Source organism: Haplochromis burtoni, unplaced genomic scaffold, assembly GCF_018398535.1.
Source record: "Haplochromis burtoni strain Fernald_Lab_line unplaced genomic scaffold, NCSU_Asbu1 Contig_572, whole genome shotgun sequence".
Lineage (NCBI taxonomy): Eukaryota > Metazoa > Chordata > Actinopteri > Cichliformes > Cichlidae > Haplochromis > Haplochromis burtoni.
The window spans coordinates 174419-194662 of NW_024582933.1; the positions used below are offsets into that span (position 1 = coordinate 174419).

Consider the following 20244-nt stretch of genomic DNA (forward strand, 5'->3'; position numbering starts at 1 on the left):
TAGAGGGACAGCTCAGGTTGAGCGGTTTGGAGGTAAGACTGAGATGGTTTGGACATGTGCAGAGGACGGATAGTGGATATACTGAACAAAGGATGTTGAAGTTGGAGCTGCCTGGCAAATGGAAGACAGAGTGTGTTCATGATATAATGAAGGAGGAGATGCAGAGTGTTGGTGTGGCAGAAGAGTGTTAGTGATAGTGTGAAATGGGGGCAGATGATCTCCTGTGGGGACCCCTAAAGGAAGTAGCTGAAAGAAGAAAAAGAAGTGACTTAAACAGAACGTTTTAGGGTTAACTTGTCGAAGGCCTATTTGCTGGCATATCAGACTGTAAAAGTCATGAGCCAAAGACCAAAGCCTCCTTTATCCTCTAATAACTGACTCCAATACTTACAATAATTTACAAAAGAATTTAATGTTCTCTTCCTAATGACTTAAAATAAGAGACTGAGTACATAAACTCACGAGTGAGGTGTTTAATGAGGGCACCATCTGATATCCCCATGTTGGTGTTGTTCCTGGATCATCAAAGCTAATGTTTGTCCAGGTTTAACACTGCAACGATATCCTAGCTATAGCCCCGTAACCCTAACCTAGATCACATGTTAGAGTGAGTGGACATGGGCAACGTTTTTTTTCCCACATCGCAAAACTATGACACCATAACACTGTGATTGGTCACTTGTGATACTGAACCTAGGTCAAAATGAATTATGAGGATTCAGAAACAACACTAACACAGGGATATCAGATACACCTTTACACAACTGGAAATCTCTTTGTAACTACAGTCGTTGCCCCAGCAGGCCATCGGAAAGAACTGGAAAGCTTTAAGAGACTTGACAAATGCCTAAACAGAATATTAAACTGGGGAATACAGAGTAGGACAGTGGGAGCTGTGGTAAAACACTTGCAAAAGCAGCAGAAAAAACATCTCCAAGCAAGTAAAAAGTAAAATCCTAGGGTTCCAATAAATTTCCACTGGCCATTGGTGTCACTTCCCTGCAGGTCAATATGGCTTCCTCATCAGCAAAGCCAGCAACTTTGCATGTAACTAAGTAAGAAAAGCTCTTAGTCACCATGTCTAACAGATGAAAACTTCATTGTTTTTATAGAGATCAGGTCATAGAGTTCAGACCACATCAGCAGCAAAACGCACAGAGTACAACGTAATAAGAAGAAGACCTCTCTCTGACACCTGACTCACACTTTTCATGGATCTGGTTCGACTATTGAGGTTGTGACAAACTGCTGCGTTAGTGCCACTGAGTTCAATAAAAGAGTAGCTTCTTTTGCAGTTTTTAAACCTAAAGTAAGCTTGTTTTTAAGGTTAGTGATGAAACAATAAGTTATATGAATTTGACATAAAGCAAGTGACAGCGACACCACCGCAAATACTCCCTTCAGTTATGGCTGCTTCTATGCTTCGTCCTGTAGCTGTCAAAAGAAAGGTTCCTTTCAGGAGGAAGAAAGCTTTTTGATTGAGCTTTGGATTTTTTGTGTGTGTCTTTAATTGAAACCTTATGTGTGGCATGTGGAATTCTGGGACGTTGGCAAACTCCCAGGAATCCACAGAATGTGATTTTTTTCCTGCCTCCCTCCCTCTCTCGCTCTCTTTCTCTCTTACTCTGTTTCTCTTCTCTCCCTCTTTTTTTCCCCCCTATTTGCAGGGGTGTCTTACATCAGCCCAGTGAGTCCTGGTGAAGGCAACTGACGGACAGAGAGTGAGCGAGCAACAGAGAGCAAGGTTTGGAGGGTTACATCCAGCCGCCTGCGTCTCACTGGAATAATCTAAAACCATCAGTGAACAAATGGTTTGAAATGAAAATAAAACCTTCTTAGAAGTAAGTCACTCATTTCTTTTACTTGAAAAAAACAACAACTTTTTATTCTCTATGTTAGGACTGTTAAGACTGATCAGCTTTCTTGGCTCTCTCCTTGAATTATTTCCTCTTGGGAGGCCCGTTTGCACACGCGATCCAGACTTCTGTGTACTTTTGTGACTGAAGCAGCTTCTGTTTGCATGGCAGACGAGAAGAGTGGACAGCAGAACAGAGCGATGCGGTGCCGCATTCAGACTCCTGTCTGCTCTGCAGTGGATGCAGCTGTTTTCAACAGAAGCTATTACTTACCGTTTGGCTTTGCTGCGGTTGACTTCAAATGTGATTGAGGCCAATTCCTTCTTTTCACTCCTAAAAATCTTTTTATTTCTAATGGAAATTAAAATTGAAGGAAGGAATATAATGCAAACTTCTCTTTGCAGGCTAAGATCTTCCGATGTGGAGTATTTTTTATTCTCTATGTGCTTACTGTAACTTTAAGACAACACACATGTCTACTGTTGACTGGCTTAAATATAATTCTGGAGTTTGTTGCGGTATTGACTTCATCATACAAACCCCTCTCTTCTGTGCGGAATGACTGTGCGTATTATTTTTACGGGCATAGCTAATGAAAAAATGATGTGACTTCTTTTCTGCTGCCGTGCATCAAGCTCACACATATTTTGTGTGTTTTTTTGTGGCCTGGAAGTTTTGGAAAACTAAAACAACTGACTCATTTCATGCTGCTTAGATCCTCTCTGTGGTCACCTGGTGAAATGTTGAAATTTGAAGTTGCAGCTTTCTAAAAAAAACGCCTTTGTGTCACTGAGGTGATGTGTGTACTTCGGTGTAGGTGTTACGTAGGTGGTATGTAGGTATCATCCTGCGGTATGTGGGTAATAGATGTTCACACAGAGGTCGCTTTTGTGCTTTGCCGAAGAGCGCAGGATATGGACTATGAGCTCAGAGCTTTGACATTTGAACCACAGTGCCCAGCTGAGGTGAACAGTCATGAGAGGTGGCTCTGATCAATGGAATAATTGTTAGAGGAAGGTCACGCTGATACTCAGGTATGCGTATGTAGTCTGGGTCTAATATGGGGATGGATTTCTTTTCTGGACAAGCACTTTCATTCCAGTAATGCAAAAACCTGATGCTGACCCCAGTGGCTTCCTAATATCTGAAGTGATTTGACAAAAAAATGCATTATTTTATTAGAGCTGATTGCTGAGACACTGTTGATGGCACAAGGCTGTGACTTCTGTGCAGGACTGTAATTGCTTATGCTATCGCTGCTATTAGATCAGACACTTTCTCTGCGAGGACCAAATAAGTAATAGAGTAGGAACAGACAAAAGAAAGCAATAAGTCCGATTTCATAACATCACCGCAAATTAAGTCCAGGAATGTACTGATTACAACAAACTGTGGATTTATTGCAGTGTAAGACTATATGGGTGTGGCTTTTTCCTTTAAGCTCTCTTTGTTGTGTCCCTGCTTGGCGTGTTATTGTGTTAATAGGAAACCATCTTTATCATAATAATTGAGTTCTTTGCCAAAGCAGAATTAAAAGAAGTTATTTCCTATTACGTTGAAATATATGAAACACTTGTGGTTGATGCAAGAGGGGAGTGGACCCATATATTTTACTTGCTCAGACTGTTGGTTTAAGCACATGCCATCACTCTGTTCTCCATATATGTAAGTATCTGATGAGCAGCTGTGTGCAGATGCATATAGGCGCACACCCAGATAGAGAGAATAAAAGAAGCAACAGGAGGAATTATGCATTTCTCCTGCACGCCCTTTCAATTAGCAACCCTTCTGTCTCGAGCTTTGACGCTGACTGACATCCTCACATACAGACCCAAATCACACACCACAGCAAAGGTTGTAATTTCAACCCTACTTTCAAAACACTGCACTAGAGGCACCCGGTGCTTACTTAGCTTAGCAGTAACCCGACACTGACCTTGTTTGATTGGAAGTGTTTTCAAATCAATGCCTCTGGCAGGAGAAAACCAGCTGTGCGCTCGTTAGCTGAGGTGCATGCTGTAATTTGGCATAAATAGATCCATTTCAGGGAATGTCATGGCTAAAATACTGCGCTGTTGACTTTGTAATCCCACATGTGCTTGAACTTCGACCCTGCCCAAACCACCACCCATATCATCACCTTTCTTTTGAGGGGCATTACGCAACGTGTAACCCAGAGAAGTCTACCTTTGTCCTTCTTATTTCTGAGTATGTCAATTTTGGTGTTTCACTGAAAACTATATGTTGATTTGTCTTCAGTCATGGAAAACATATATTTAATTTCCGTTGTAGAATAATTATTAAGCTCGCTGCTTTTGTCCAGAGAGAGCTTATTCTCGATGTGTATCATGAAAGCTAGGTAATTATAAAGGAGCCAAGCTAGAGGTGCTCATTAACACAAAGCAGTCAGAAATCCTCCTCTCTCTGTTTGCACGTGTCCTCAGCTGTCCTCCTTCTCCTGTTTACATGTGGAAGTCTTTTCTTGTTTGTTTGTTTGTCTGATGCTCATCATCCATCTCTTCACCTCAGTTCTCTCATGCCTTCCCTAATTACAGAGTGTCAGGGACACTCTGAGGCAATATCTCAACATGAGAAAAACCTCATGACTCGCTGCAGCCTGCTGCTGCTGGGTACAAATGACAGTCTTGGCTTTGAATGAGTTGTCACTGCTGAGTTGTCACTGCATGGACAACGCTGGCCTTTTTTTCTGGAACCACTGCTATCTGCTCTGCTGTGTCGACTCGTTTTTATTTGATCCTGTTACAAAAATACAAAAGAATTTATTGAAATCATTCTGTTTTAATTAGTGACCTTTTGGACAAGAATGCGCTTTCAGTTTGAAAGTGGGTGGCAGTGAATGTATTTTTTTTTTTATATATTATTCACTTCAGTGGCAGTCACTGATATTTGTGAGTCAGTGTGCTGTTTAAATTTAAGACAGCCCCAACTGCCACAGTCAAATGGCTTCAATGCACAAGTGCTCTTGAGCTGGGCGCCGTGTGGCGGATAGAGCTCTGCTTTAACGGGGGAGATGGAAATTGGCGTGAGATGCTGTTTTTCCAATCTGACAGTGTAGCTGTAAAGTTCAGGGCCTGCATATTCAATCAAACTGGATCTCCACTCATAGATTTTGGGCTACTCTCCTTACATAACAAACACAGCCTGTAGCTGCACAATATTCACAATGAACAGTTTGTGCCTTTGTCGAAATATTTTGGTGGATTTTGCAGGTAAAACTCTGTGCCCGGTCAGCCTGAGGGTGCTAAAAATGACGCTTCAGTCTCTCCTGCAGGTTCTCACATTCTTTCTCCATTTTTACAGCCTTTTTTTTTACAAGCACCTGTACACTGGCTTGAACAGTTCGTGTCCTCAGGCAAGTTTCAGTCCCCAGTGGCACCATCGCTGGCGTACTCCAACAGGTGTGCTCCTGGCTGAATGCGTTGTACACAGTTATGCTGTAAAAGAAAAACCCCTTTGCTTTATTACATAGTGTATTGGTGGGACAACCGCCTTACGCAGCCTTTAAGCCATCATGTCAGCAAGCAGTACGAAGACAGAATCCAGACAGTTTTTCTGTGTAGATTTTCAATCATCTGAATAACGGTAATGGACCGAAAAGAGATCTGGTTGCCTTATGCTTTGAACCACTTACTCCAGCTCTGTGGAGTTTCACTACTGGGCTTTTTTTAAATAGAGAAATTTCTGCGAAGCTTAAAACAAAGTGAAATATGACAGTATGTCACAAAGCTGCGTGTGATATGGTGTTTCTTCTACAGCGCTTTGTGACTGCTGTTCCAGGATAACAATAAATAAATAAAGCAGCTTTGTGACTCAGTAATAAAGAAAAAACAAAAAAGATGCCTCGACACAAGATGTGACACATAATATTTCCCCTGCACAGCTTTTTAAAGGAAATAAACAACACGAAGGCAACAAAAGACAGACTGTTTATGTGAAAAGATCCGGCAGAGGTTGTCTCCAACCAGTGAAGCAGTGAAGGACCTTTGCTTTTCAGCTTTGGGTTTCACGTTACTGTAAAACTATTGCTTAGGAAGCGGAATCTTGTATTCATCCACAGTGTCGCAGAGCAGCATTTAAAGTCTGCCGTGTCACGTTTGCATACGTGGTGTAAGATATCCCACATTTAAGCATGTAACTAAGGACTTCTCCCCACATGTCACAACATTTTATGTGGACAATAGAGGATTGTTTTCCGTGGCTGTTTTTCCTTTCCAGTCACAATAATTTAATTGTGTGTGTGTGTGTGTGTGTGTGTGTGGGCCTTCTTCCATGCATGTCCCTGCTCCTCATTCTAAGATTTTACGGCTGTGTGTTTACATGGCTCCACCTGGGTCTGGTTGTGAAATACAATTCGGATTCCATACTTTTCCATAAAAATAAAATATCTGTGATTCTATATTACAGCCTTAAGGGAGAAACAAGAGGATATAATAGAAAGCACATGTGGATGGTTATGGTGCATAGCATACGGGTGCACTGAATAGCAATCAGACCTGTGCACATAAACACACTCACACTAGTACATGTGTTCTATGCAGGGCGTGGCTCTCGGTGCAAAAGTGCTTCTTATTATCTTATTACCAATTTGGTACTCATGCTCATAATTTTTCTACCACGTGTCCTGGCATTAACACAGAAAACAAAAATGAGGGGAAAATAATAGATAAGAAAAATAATGGTTGACTTTTAAGCATTTTCTTATTTTCTGCCTTATGTATTTACTCATATTAAATCTGACCAAAGTTAATAATAGATAATGAGATCAGCATGTGTGTAAGTAATCCTTATGAGCCCAAATCTTGGGCTTCAGACTTCAGTCTACTATTGATACCAGTTGATACCATTTGAACAATAGAAGTGCTTTAAAGACAGGCTCCATTACATTCCAGGTCTCCAACAAAACCCAGTTTAAAAATACAAGCTAGCTAATAGATGTGTTTTATTGTTTTATTCATAAGATCAAAATGATTTAGTGGCCATTAAAATGTGTTCAGATTTGGCAAACTGATAACGATTCATCTCATAAATCAAGACATGCCACTTTGCCGTATGTTAGTGGGCTTAGTATTAGCATAAGATTACGCTCCATCCTTCCTGCGCTTCTTAAATCAAGAGCCTTTGTGCAGTCAGTCGGGACAAGGGGCGATATCTAGGAAGCAGAGTAAAATATGAGCAAATGGAAAAGCAAGAATTGAGCAGTGACATTATAATGTGTTTACCCTGGAAATTAACCTGTCATGCAGTTATTTTTATTTTCTAAAAGCACTGTAGTTAAATTTCATATTTTAATCAACGTGAAGTCATACAGTTTGACAGAAATTATGGCCTGTGTTTTAGCGTTGTGATTATAAAACAGAAGATATAATTTTCTAAGTGCCTCCCTAGCCTCAGGCCTTTGTGCTTTCCTTCACCCCCTCCTCTTCTGTCTGGCCACTGATACTGGCAGGACAGTTTTTGGTGCCTGGATGGTGAAATTCTCAGTCTTTCTCAACCGTGCCAGCCTCGCCTGGCTGCTTCCTGTCATGCGAGGGATCCTGTAAAACCTCAGATGTTGATGCTGCTGTGTGTTTGTGTTTGTATGTGAGAGAGGCAGGGAGTAGAGCCAGGTAAACCTGTGTGTTGACTTTACAGTTTTTCCCAGGCTGCAGGCCCTGGTGCACCAGTGTTACTCTGTGTGCTTTGCCCGTTACTCCCGAGCAAATTAAATTATTTACACAAACATATAAAGCCTGGGAAAACAAAATAAAATCCCTGTGCATTTTTTTTTCTTTGGCAATGTGAGTGCTCTGCAGGAGGACTTTGCAATCAGTGCATGAGCGCCTGTGAAACTACTAAACCGGTGTGCCTTAATATTTAGGTTGAATAGTTATTCTTCTGAATTTTCCAGACTCATCAGTTTACCTCAAAGGTATTTAAGACGTCCTTCAGGTTAAAAAATGTGTGTGCTGTGCGTGTGTTTCTTTCTGCGGCCTTGTGGGTTTCTGAGTGGAATATCTGTCCTTCACCACTTCCTGAACTAGCCAAGAGAGACCTGATATCGACCCCAGAAACAGAAATTTGAGCAAACAGTTATTCCATTCAGGAACGTTCTGCTCCAGCTAGATAATAAACTTTGCTTGCTGCTGATCACCGCTTGGTTTATAACAACCTGTTTTCAATCAAAGGCTAGAGCCCTATCACAGAGGCTGAAAGTCATTATTTCTAAAACACATAATGTCTGTTCTAATATGCAATAACTCTGAATAGCTTTGGCCATAGATGTTGTCCTGAGTGGGGTCTAGCCTCTAGCATGTAAGATTTTGTGTAAAATGTAAAGTAAAACTCCCAGTGCGCGCAGGAACATTTAAAGCACGTTTTCTATCATATTTGAGTCTTGGTAAGACAGTATGTATAAATAGCTGTTATGCTGGACTGTATTGTAAGTCAAGAGGAAAATAACAATTCATTATTGGTGCTAAAGTATTGCATTTGAATCTGTTTTGAGGACATCCAGCTCTTTTGTGGATTCATTTGGTGTTGGAATAATCGGGGAAAAAATGGTTCCCGGCTGGAAAAAGTTCACCAAAACACCCCCTCAAGTTGGAACGACAACTTTTCCAAGTTCTGCACATGATTTGCCGAGTTCTTGACGTCATAAAAGCACACGCGGAGTATGAAAGGAAATGTTTTGTTGGCTATAGCAGCTTTTGGTCAATCGTGGAAATTCACATATTGCAGACCACTTTTATAGTATCATTTAATCTGTGGTGCTGTATTAGATTGTAACATTACTTGCCATCCATCTACACTGTCTGAGACTAGCTAGAAAGCTTATTATCAATGAATACATAAACAATTCAAGTAAAACTATTTTATTTATTATATGCAAGAAACAGTTTCTCATTGTAGCATCCATGTTATTTCCATTTTCTGACTTACAACACTTGAACACAACGTCAGAAGAATGACCTTCTGACTCTGGAAATTCATCCTCCTGGAGAACATGTGAACGCACAGTTCAGTAGGAATTTACTGCAAGTATCTACTTAGCTTAGCATAGGATAAACACTCAAGACTGGGGAGTCAAATAGCCTTTTTCTGGCCTGCTAGCACCCAATTTTCACACTTATAAAGACATCTATACAAATAGAAAAACAGAACAAGTTAGATTAGATTAAGCTAATATAACCAGTGGCTGACAGCAGCTTTTTGTAAAGAGACACATAGGAGAAAAGCATTTATCGTCTAATCTAAGTCTTTGCAGGAAGGGAAAATAACATGTCTCCCAACATCTCAAAGTATTCTTTTCACCAGGAGGGCTAACTTATTGACCCATGAGGGGCTGAACATGTAAGCTCTCAGCCGACCTGAGGGTGAGGCCCCTCGCGGTCATGATTTCCTGCACGGGGAATATGTATGTAAATTTAACTCTTGATGATGTGGAATTATAACAAGTTTCTTCATAAACAATCAGAGTTTCAAAATGACACTAATAATGACAGATGAGTTTAACCTCAGCTGAAAATCGGGTTCTTGCCTAATATTGTGACTGAAGATAGAGCACTCCATTATGACATTTAGCATATTATGTTTACAGTCCCCTGAAAAGGATAAGCGGAAGCGAATGGATGGATGGATGGATGTTTGCAGTCCTAGGGGAGGCACACAGATGTATTTAAAAGAAGAAATTTCCATGCTTTCTGTTTTTTATATGCTAAATAGTTATGTCTATGGCAGCATATGAAACCAGAAAAAAGGCCATCCTCAGGGACTCTTCATCCCACCGATGGCTAAACATATTTCACTCAGGGAAAAAGGAAACTTTTGGAGTTGGAATACAGTAAATGAGGCCAATTTTCCTTTTGAGCTATTGCCTCGGCATTTATAACTTATAGTCTGGAGATACAGCTCGGTAAGGTGGAACTGATGTGAAACTCACCACTCTGTTATGTATCTTGTCACTCTTGACAATTATAAACTGGTGAAGTCATATATTTGACTTTTTTCCCTAACTTTTGTGGCCTCTTTGGACTATATTTTTACTATAGATTTGTATGCTTTTCCAGAATAACTTGTAACAGGAAAGTTTCCCCGGACACATTGAAATTTGTCATGCCTGCTACTCTAAAGCCTTTTGTTTTGATTGCTTTATACACTTTCTGCTCAGGTTTATTTTTTGTTCTTTTTCTGAAAGCTTTTGGAAGTGTCCGCAGTTTATTTTCAGAAATGTGAACCTTGAGTGGGCCTTGCACCGGTATAGACTTTCCTGAAGGTTAGCTGTCTTAAAAGATAGGCGATCAGAGGTGTAGACTCTCTCATGTCCATGAATTTTAAACGTGAGGCGGCACACAGATACTTTGAAATGCCTAAGTCAGCAATTTAACATGTGCAAAGTGAGAAAGTTATAAGGCAAGAAGGATCAGAAATACAGTACCAGACTACAAACTGTATATCAAAGATGTATGTTCCTTCCAAAAGTGTGAAAGTGTCTTAAACTTACCTTTTTGTGGCCATGTTGAGAAAATACACTGGATTATAGATCTAAGAAAAATGGCCCTAGACCTTCTTAAAAACTTTTTTAACAAGTTTAACACTTCATAATAATAATTTCCTAAGAAAACAGCCCCTAATAGGGTAAAAGGGTATATCCAAAAGCACACCTTTGTTTGTGGAGTCCACCTTGTGTTTGGCAAGGTGCATTATCCCTCAGTTTCCCAGTCAGACCCGTCTCTCAGTCGTCAGTGTGGTTACAACACCAAAATTGCAGCAAATTGGCAAAAATGATCACCCTAACAGTTCATAACAGGATTTCATTAACTAATGGGTGATGTAATGGTGGCTACATCCATCTTTTACATATAACCGATCCCAAAGCGAGGCCTCTGGACATCACTTTAAGAACTACACCATGACAACAACCGTAAAACACGCTCGTTATAATTCATCTTGCTTTCCTTCTTCCTCAGAGCTCCGTTTATGAGTTGACATGTCCTCTATGGAATCATAGCCCTTTTTCATCCAACACCTCTTTTGTGCTTCCATCCTCACCTCGTTTCTCCCCTCCTGTGGCTCTCAGTCTCGCTGTTTACACTGGATTGCATGTTGTGAAAAATGCAGGCCAAATTTGGACCCGGTTTACCTGGGCGCCATCGTCACAGTAGAGAGCAGACTTTACCTCAGACCAGTGATATCCAAACCAAACCCTGCCTGCTAGTGTTGAAGGATTGTTTAATTAGCAGGAAAATGGCAGACATATCGTACCTGGAAGGGGACACTATTTCCATTTTCACCTCAGAGAATTTGAATCCTGTGTGTGCTCCAGCAGGCTGAATAACAAAGGGCCTGGAGGTTGTTCTGCATATGTACAGGTGGGGGTGTCTGTGTATACCCAGCTCTCCTAACTTTTTCCTGTGGTGTCTCTCAGGAGCTATCAGAATAAATTCACCTCTGAAGGGTTTGTGCAGCTGGTCTCCAGTTTCCCCGTCTTTTACTTCACCATTGCTACTTGTGTATTTCATCATGAAATGAGACAGCTAATTTTCTCTTTATGGAAAATGTTAAATATACATAATATGATGAATAATAGTACACTTTAAAATTACTCACCAATTATATTTTAATCATATTACATGGTTTAGTAATAGTTTAATGAGATACTTTCTGTTTTTCTTTATTTTTTTCACATGAAAGTCTGAAATTTTTCTTTGGAAGTGCAAAGGAAAAATCCCTGGAAAGGATACCTTTTGAAACGGAGATAGGATATGAATAAGTTTTTCCTGCCGTGTTCCTGTAAGAGGAGAGCGGAGAGAACTTTCCAGAAATGTGGACCTGTGCTGGGTTCTTAGCACTGTGGACTGATCTGATGTTACTATAACAGGGAATAAAAGCTGTTTTATTAATACAGGTATGGAAAACACACCTGGAAGTTGTGTAGCTGTATTCCGGGGAAGCAAACAACTCTTAAAAAACGGGTTTAATTTTTATAGATTAGACTTTATAGTTACATTTTTTTGCCTTCTAGATTTGAATTTGTCACAACATACGTAGTTTATCCAGGCTGCTGCTGAGCCGAGTCTTTTCACTCAGATTCCCGGTGTTCTTACTACAATTTGAGCTTTCACAGTAGTCTTTATTACCATATTAAGCACTTTCCAAACCTCTGCAATTAAATCTTAAAGTAAATTATGTCGAGATCTGTGGTTGTTCAACACTTTCTAACTTTCTGAAGGTCCGTGAATCGGGAATTAGGATCCGTCTGCTGTAAAAACAGAGCTGGGGTTTTTATAACTGACTAAACAGTTATATGATTATTTGTGATTCATTTTTGTTGTATCACATTTGCAGAGTTAAGATCTAAGGAGTTTTAGGGGAAGTTCAGTTGTATCAAGTGAGTGATAAGGAAATTTATTGCCCAAATTCTCCAGAGCAGCAGAGTCCAAATGTATTTATTTTCAAATTGCAGTTTTGAAGCTGTTACTGATTAAACTTTGGAATATTTATATGAGGAAACCTTAAAAAAAATGATGTTTAAAGCTGAGAAAAAGTTAAAAACTTTAATAAATAATAGGCCATACATTTTCTTCTGCTTATCCATTCAGGGTTGTGGTGGGACTGGAGTCTATCCTTGGTACATCAGGTACTCCTAGGTACACAAATGACTTGCACAGGTACACCCTGTGTCAGTCATTAGTCTTCTGAAAGGTTAACACAGAGATCTAGACAACCATGCATGCTCACATTCACACACAGGGCCAATTTAGAATCATCAGTTTACCTAACATGGATGTTTTTGAAGAAAACCCATGCAGACATGGAGCGAACATGCAAAATTCCAGCATCTTAAAGGGCCTCTCATCCCCATACAACAAACAAATGAAAGCTAGACATTTTACTTTTGGCAAGAGAATAAAAAGCCATTATTATCTAAAACATGTTTTTCTTGGTGTTGTTGTCATTTAAAGACATTTCAGACTCACTTTTTGTGTTTGTCACATGTACCCCGCCTTTATTTGTGTAAAACCTGCAGGTTTTTCAAGTTTGTCTTTATCCACAGGAGTCATCTGTGATTACAGCGTGCTTTGCTCGCTTACTGAAAGTATATCTGATCATTAGTTTTAGAGATAGTGCTTTGGAGGTGTTTCAGAGGCTGGCCTTTTAATCTGTTCATTACAACTCAGGGGACCACCAATTATCAACAGGAGACATGGTCTGGGGATTCAGCCTCTCTGTGCTCAGTTTTGTCAGTTCACATATTTAAGTTTAGATCTAAAGCGCTCCAGACTGTCTGATAGTTGGTGAGCAGTAATGTGAAATGTATGTTTGCACACAAACACACTGGTATGCTCCTTTGAGAGTGTCCAAATGTATAACCAAAAGTCAGTTCTCCTCCCGGACATACAATGCAGGCAGTCTTTACATAAATGTTCTCCAGCACATGGTAAACACATTTCTGACTGCCACATACACGCAAGCCATCAGGTGTTTGTGTTTCATTAGCTACGAAACGCCAAGAGGAATTAAGCTTAGCAAAAGCGTCTCAGTGGGAAATGGCTGTAACATGAAGCTGCAGGAAATAGCAGTAAGAAAAGCAATGAGATTATGTGTGAAGGTACAATGAAAGAGGCAAGTCAGGGGTGTAATAAGTGTCACAACATGCACTGGGTGGACTCTCTGTTCTCTGTGCTCAAGCAATCAGAGAATTCATAACTAATGTACAACTAATGCTAAATCCAGCATTTTGATAGGATTTTGTTCTTAAATATAAGGCGCGATTCTAAACTTAAAAAACAGTGTAAGCTCAGGGCTACAAAGCTATATTACACCTCCTGACCCAGTATGAACCTTCCAGATCCCTCAGGTCATCTGGATCCGGTTTTTTATCAGTTCCCAGAGTCAGAACCAGACACGGAGAAGTTGCATTCAGCTTTTATGCTCCATATATCTGGAACAAACTCCCAGAAAGCCTCACATCAGCTGAAACGCTCAGTTTATTTAAATCCAGGTTGAAGACTCACCTATTCTCAGCAGCATTTAAATGAAACACCAAATCCACACTTTAAGCTTAAATTTCAAAACTTACATTTTAACTACTGATTTTATCAACTGTTCTGATTTTATCTACTGTTTTTTTAATCAATTTTAAATCATGCTTTTTATTTGTTTTTGTTTTTTAATGTCTCTGTAAAGCACTTTGAATGACCTTGTTGTTGAATTGTGCTATATAAATAAACTTGCCTTGCCTTACACTCCTCATTTATCCTCAAAACTGAAAATACACTGTTTGATTTAGGTGACAGAGCTGAATGAAGGATGAAAAACACAGGAGGAGTGCTCGCTATCTTTGAATTTATCTTATCGTTACCTGCACATTTAATGTCCAATCTGAGTGCACTTCTTGTTCCTGTGTGCGTCTTAGTCAGGTAATGTTTAGGAACACATGCTGCAGTGCAGGCGTATCTATAGACAGATCCTGTACCGCATATATGTTTGATTTGGACAAACTGAAGCATCAGCAAATCTTGAAACAGATGACAGCAGATTGAACATGAAATAAAATGAACAGAGGCCTGCACTGTGGTGAAACTCTGTTTCATTGACCAGACTGCTGCTCCTTTTGTTATTTCAGTGGGAGAATGTCAGGAATATGTTGCTTTTGGCCCGAGACGAAGACCAGGAAATGTTCGATACAGACACACACACACACACACACACACACACACACACACACACACACACACACACACACACACACACACACACACACACACACACTGTGATGTTTCTTTATGAAAATTCCCACAATGTTCTCTTAGTTTTGCTTTGCATCACGTGTGTTTTAGTTTAGATAACCTTGCTTTATTGATTTCCTCTACTACCAAACAGCTGAACAGCGTGTAGAGTATTCTACGCTGTAAAATGTTAAAGCAAAACTAGACTTCAGGTGTTAAGTTCTGATTTCTTCAAGCAGACACACGGTGATCAGGAATGTGCAAATTTAGTGCGGAAACATAAGTGGAAGCTTTTGCTAATGCTGGCGAAGCTGTTCAGAGTTTTAATAGTCCCCTTTAAAAAGATCAAGTATGCTGGCATTTCACTGATCTCTTTCATCACTTTTTGCACTTTTACATTTGCACAGTCACAGCATTTGTAAATGTAATCTAAAAAGTGCTACAAATAAAGGCTGATTATGAATTGGATTTGGTGAGAAACTAGCTGAAACTAGGTGTTTCTCTCTGTTGTTGGATGAACTGGTCAGTTGGAGGCGGCTGGTTGGCTGTGCGGCCTTCCAGCTGAGGTCATGTCTGTGACTCAGTGCCTCAACGTCTCTTTCCCCCTCGCTTCATAATTTGTCCCTTCGTTTATTCGTTCCTCATTTCTTCCTATAATTAGTGTGCATTATGTAAAATCATAAAAAAAACCAACTTTAACTGAGACTATTTTGTCTTCTTTGGCTGAAATTTAAACATCCCTACAGTTAGATTTTAATAGCTCTTTCACAGAGCGATAAAGCTCTAAATAAAGGGAAATTCCAGTTTTCGGTGGCAGTTATTGTGTTTTTTATTGAGTGAAATAAAAACATGTTTCCAATTAAACTGCCATTTTCCTCTTATATATCTAAACAAATGTTTTGTTCCCATGAATACAGAGGAGTTAGTACAAAATGTAATCTGGTCATCCTGCAGGCACCAAAGAGTTCACAGTTTTATCCCCGAGTTTATGAAACTGTCTTTCAGGTGTTTGCATAACCCGCTGTTTCCATCTTGTCTTTCAGGTTGGAAGTCTGTCTCTTTGCACGTGTTTGGGATGAAGCACCTGTGGGACATTCACTTCCTCCTGCTCATCCTTGTCTATTTGTTAGGAGGCGTCACGTCACAGGTCAACCCAGGTGTGTGCAAAATGAGATGACGTACTGTGTTGAGCTCCCATTTTTCTGTCCTTGGGTGTCTGAGGGTGTAATAAGGTTATATTCAAGAGTTTGTGAATACTATAAAACCACTTTTGTGAGTTTTGAGTAGGGATTTTTGGACTCAGTGCTGCAGTCCAACAGTCCAGACTGCAACTGATTCAGATTCTGGATAAGTGCTGCATTGTGGGAGCCATGTGGTCCTCTCTTTCTGGTTTGGCCTCTTTGATCCCAGCATGCACGCCTTTCTCCAGCTCTCTCTTCAATGTATGTGTGGTTTTTGTGATGTCAATGAAAAGGGACCAATAATTTTTTTTTACAAGGAAATGGGGTAGCAACATTTAATGGGCAAAGATTGAGTCAAAAAGCAACCAAAGAGAGCTTTCTAGTTATTGTTGAAATTGTAGAAATGCAGCAGATATTTGCCAGTAAAAACCTCGAGCTGGCTACTGTTTATGATTTCAGTTTCAAAGCTTCTGTCATCAGGTTCAGTTTTCTTTATTGTTGAAAGAATAATGAATGACATATATGCCACAGTATTTCAGATCTAATAACAGTAATTAATAATGGTTTTGTCAGAAAAGTTCAAAACAGGGTTTACAGGTTATATCCCGACAGCTCTGCCAAGAAATGTTAAAAAAAAAAAACAACAGTGGAAAAAAAAAGTGCCCCATCACTTCCACATCCTCCAGCCTTTCTACACCCCACTTCCACTTTCAAAATAAAACTTTCTTACATGATGTTCTGCAGCATTTTAAGACCGTAAACCCAATTTTATTTTGAGAAAGTATGAAAGTAAAAGCAAACATGAGGTCATGATGACAGGCCTGGGGCTTTTCTGCTCTCTCAAATGGACACTGCTGAAGCAAAACTACAAACATTACATTTTTCAAACCCACCAAACCAAAGTATTTTTTTTAAGAAACACAACTTTTCTTTTTCCTTTTTTTAACAACAGCTGTTTTCTACATGTTTCTTTCTCATTCTCACCACTGAACTGCACAGGCAAACACAAATACTTACACAACCACATCACAGGTAAACGCACATTTGAACCTGACTCACTCTGGCACTCATTTATTCATCAATCCAAAGACAACAGAATAAATTCAGCCTGGTTGCAATTGAGATCAAAGGGTGTCAAGGAGTATAAGTAAAATAGTGCCTGCATGCTGTGGTTACTTTCAAGCATTTCCTTATACGTAGTTATTAATAGCTGCATTTCTGACCTATATAGCCATATGTGAAAGCCTTTTCAGGATTCAGTACCAAAACTTTCAAACATGTCTTATGAGATATCTTCTCAATTACACGTTGAGTATTTGACTCTGTTATAGCTTCTCCCTCTTGTCTGTCTTTTTTCCTTGTTTTTGTGAGTGAGTGAATGCATGTGTGCGTGTTTGTGCGCCTGCTTGCATGCATATACCCGCATGCACACGCATGCTGTGATCCAGCTATCCCACTGGAGTCTGTGGCTAATGCATACCAGACATTCTGACAGCAGGAAAGTCCATTGAAATAGGCTCTGTCTTTCTCCCCACCATTTCTGTGTTTGTGTGTGTGTCTGTGGGGTGTGCAATTCCCAGTATCTGACCACTTATAAGTCAAGGAAAAGACTGTTTGTGTATCTGATCGTTGTCAGCGTTCAACAAGTTCACCATTTAAGACATTTGATCCCGTTTAAAATCTGATCCAAACCATTGTTTAAAGCATTCACATCCGCTGTCACTGTCCTCCACTAAAAACTCAAATCTCAACCTGCTGTAATAAACGGAAGCAGGACATATCCACCTATAATTCTGTCTAATGCTTTACTTGTGTTGCATTGAGAAGTGAGTCGTTTTTTCACTGTGTGGAAATATTCACTGCTGAATTTAGTGGAGCTAAGATGCTGAGTGATGCCAACTTTCCCCTGTTTAAAATTCCCAAGCAATGGAGTTATACCATCCCTGTTTTTCCCATTTTAATCGTGAGTAGGCGAACTTTATTTCACTGTGGAGAGAGGAGGAGGGCGGGGAGGAAGTGTGGACACGAGCACAGGCCAGGGCAGAGCATCCAAATATTGGGCAGTACTATTATTGTGTGGGCTTCTTCTTTTGAGGATGTTTAAGTCTTGAATGAATGAATGCAGTCGAATTTGAGAGCTTATAAAAGTGAATTTCACTACAATAAGAATATAAATTATGTGAGGTGAGGAATTAATTAAATGCCAGTCTTTGCAAATTTGCTGCTGCAACCTTACTTAATGTCAAATATCAAGAAGCTTATAGTCAAATAACTTGGTTAATGGTTTATATTTACAGCCTGGATGCTAATGGTAAATGGCCTGTATTTGTATAGCGCTTTACTAGTCCCTAAGTGCTTTACACATCCAGTCATCCACCCATTCACACACATATTGGTGATGGCAAGCGACATTGTAGCCACAGCCACCCTGGGGCGCACTGACAGAGGCTGCCGGACACTGACGCCACCGGGCCCTCTGACCACCACCAGTAGGCAACGGGTGAAGTGTCTTGCCAAAGGACACAACAACCGAGACTGTCCAAGCCGGGGCTCGAACCGGCAACCTTCCGGTGCAAACTTCCACTAAAGCCCCAGTTTCTAATGTGTGTCCTTGGGGAAATTAATTGCCCACCATTGACCCAGAAGCTGCTAAAATGGTATGCACAGCAAACCTTTCATATCACATGCAATTTTTTGATAGAAATATTGATTAATTCAGCTTTAAAGCAACTGACTTAGGTGACTGACTTGAGCCATAACCATGTAAATTCCCATTTGTGGCCACAGTGGCTGCTATAAGTTTACATGGTCATGGTCTCGGAGATACAATAAAGCAGACAGCTTATTTATAGGCAATGAAACCAAAACATGACTGACACATAAGGGACAGATATGTGAACATAAACTTTCATGACTGCGGTGTGTGTGTGTGTGTGTGTCTGTGCAGTCAGTGGTTGAACTGCAAAAGCTAAAGAACAAGTCTGCCTTTCAGTGCAGGGTGCGGTAAAAATCAAGAGGTGAGCGAGAGGTTTGGTCCATTGCTTCTTCATCTCTCTCTCTCTTTATTCCTCCACCACACAAGGCAAGTATTTTTCCACCTTTTTTCACGGGTGATATTTTTAGATAGTGCAGCTCAATGTGAAGCCTGATGGGTTGTGGTGATGGTGGTGGTGGGTGTGCACATAAGGGGAGTGGGGTATGTGTCCATACATCCAAATGCACACACTGGACTGCCCCCACAACTCACCCCGGGGGTCACCTCTGAGTGGGTCGGGTAGATAAATAAACACAGCAAAAACCAACATTTGGAAGAGCGGTCACACATCCGGCAGGGCGTACTGAAACCCGCCTCTTTCTCGCTCTGACTCTCTCTGGGATGTGGTTAAAGGGTCTGATAATGGCTCCTGTTTCATTCGTTGCGTCTTGGGCAATTTCACCTCAAAATGGTCACTGAAAGTATTCTCTTAACTTTTGACTGTGTTTCATAGCAGAGACAGTTAAAGTAAATAACAAGAGCTGCTGTGCTTTGCTCACTCACTCTCCACCTCAGTGTCTGTTTACACTCTTCACCTCTGTGCGAACGAGGCTCTGCTGGCATTCAAAAGTGCGGGAGCGCCAACCACCTCAAACCCCCTAATCTAGCTGGACTGAGCTGCCACAAAAGGACAGATTTCAGCTACATGTCAGTCTGAAACCAGTGATTACTATTCATCGTTTGTTTTCAAACAGTGTCGTTCTTTGACTGGATTGGGATTCGTGTATTACACATCTCTGCAGTTCATCTTGAAGGAGGTTTGATTATTTTTTCCCCTTTACTCCAGCTGTCATTTGTGCAGTTCGAGCACCTGAAATTGTTTTGTAATTACGCATCTAAGGATACCACTAATTTACTTGGAACATGAGACGAGTAGGATGGTTTTGGTTGATGTGGTCTGTTTATTGCCACAGCGATCTGGTGCATGGAGAGAAATTGTAGGAGGGGAGGGATATAAACAGTAGGGGATAAATGATGCGGGATGGAGTGAGGAGGGCAGCAAAGGTTAGTGAGGACAAGATGAGAGGAGGTCAGAGGAGGTAAATGTAGACATCTGGAAGAGTTTTTGTTTGTGCTTCCTTCACCGTGTCACTGCCAAAACGAAGCTTTCATGCGTGTTTGTGGTTTCATCTACTCTTGCTCTTTTGTGTATCTGTGCGCGCTCCAACTTCCAAAACGTAAGGCGTCTCCCCATCTCGACTATTAAGCAAATATTTGGAGGAGATTAGGATCAGAGGAAGAAAGAATAACAGGGAGACATAAAGAGCAAGAGGAGGACACAGGAGGCCTTGGACCTCAAGCTCTTGCTGGCATCTTCTCAAAGGGTTTTTTTGTGAAACAAGGGGCCAGGCGAACTTGATCAGACTCCCTTTAACTTCCACCTCCAACCTAGCTAAAGGCTGCGACCTGATGCTATCACATATGCAGAAATCAAATTTTTCAAA

At 40.5% G+C, this 20244-nt stretch overlaps 1 protein-coding gene across 6 annotated transcripts in view; it reads left to right on the top strand.

The window, feature by feature from the left end:
- The first annotated feature begins 1641 nt into the window (after positions 1-1641).
- The window catches only part of ddr2a (discoidin domain receptor tyrosine kinase 2a), a 31726-nt gene continuing 13123 nt past the window's right edge, over positions 1642-20244 (top strand). For 4 of the 6 annotated variants that reach the window (XM_014329490.2, XM_014329493.2, XM_014329492.2 and 1 more), the window contains exons 1-2: positions 1644-1841; positions 15628-15741. In XM_014329490.2, the coding sequence (XP_014184976.1) occupies positions 15660-15741 (82 nt within the window). In that variant the 5' untranslated portion in view covers positions 1644-1841; positions 15628-15659. Of the gene's footprint in view, positions 1842-15627; positions 15742-20244 lie in introns of all 6 variants that reach the window. The other 2 variants (XM_014329494.2, XM_014329491.2) reach the window with 2 other exon arrangements.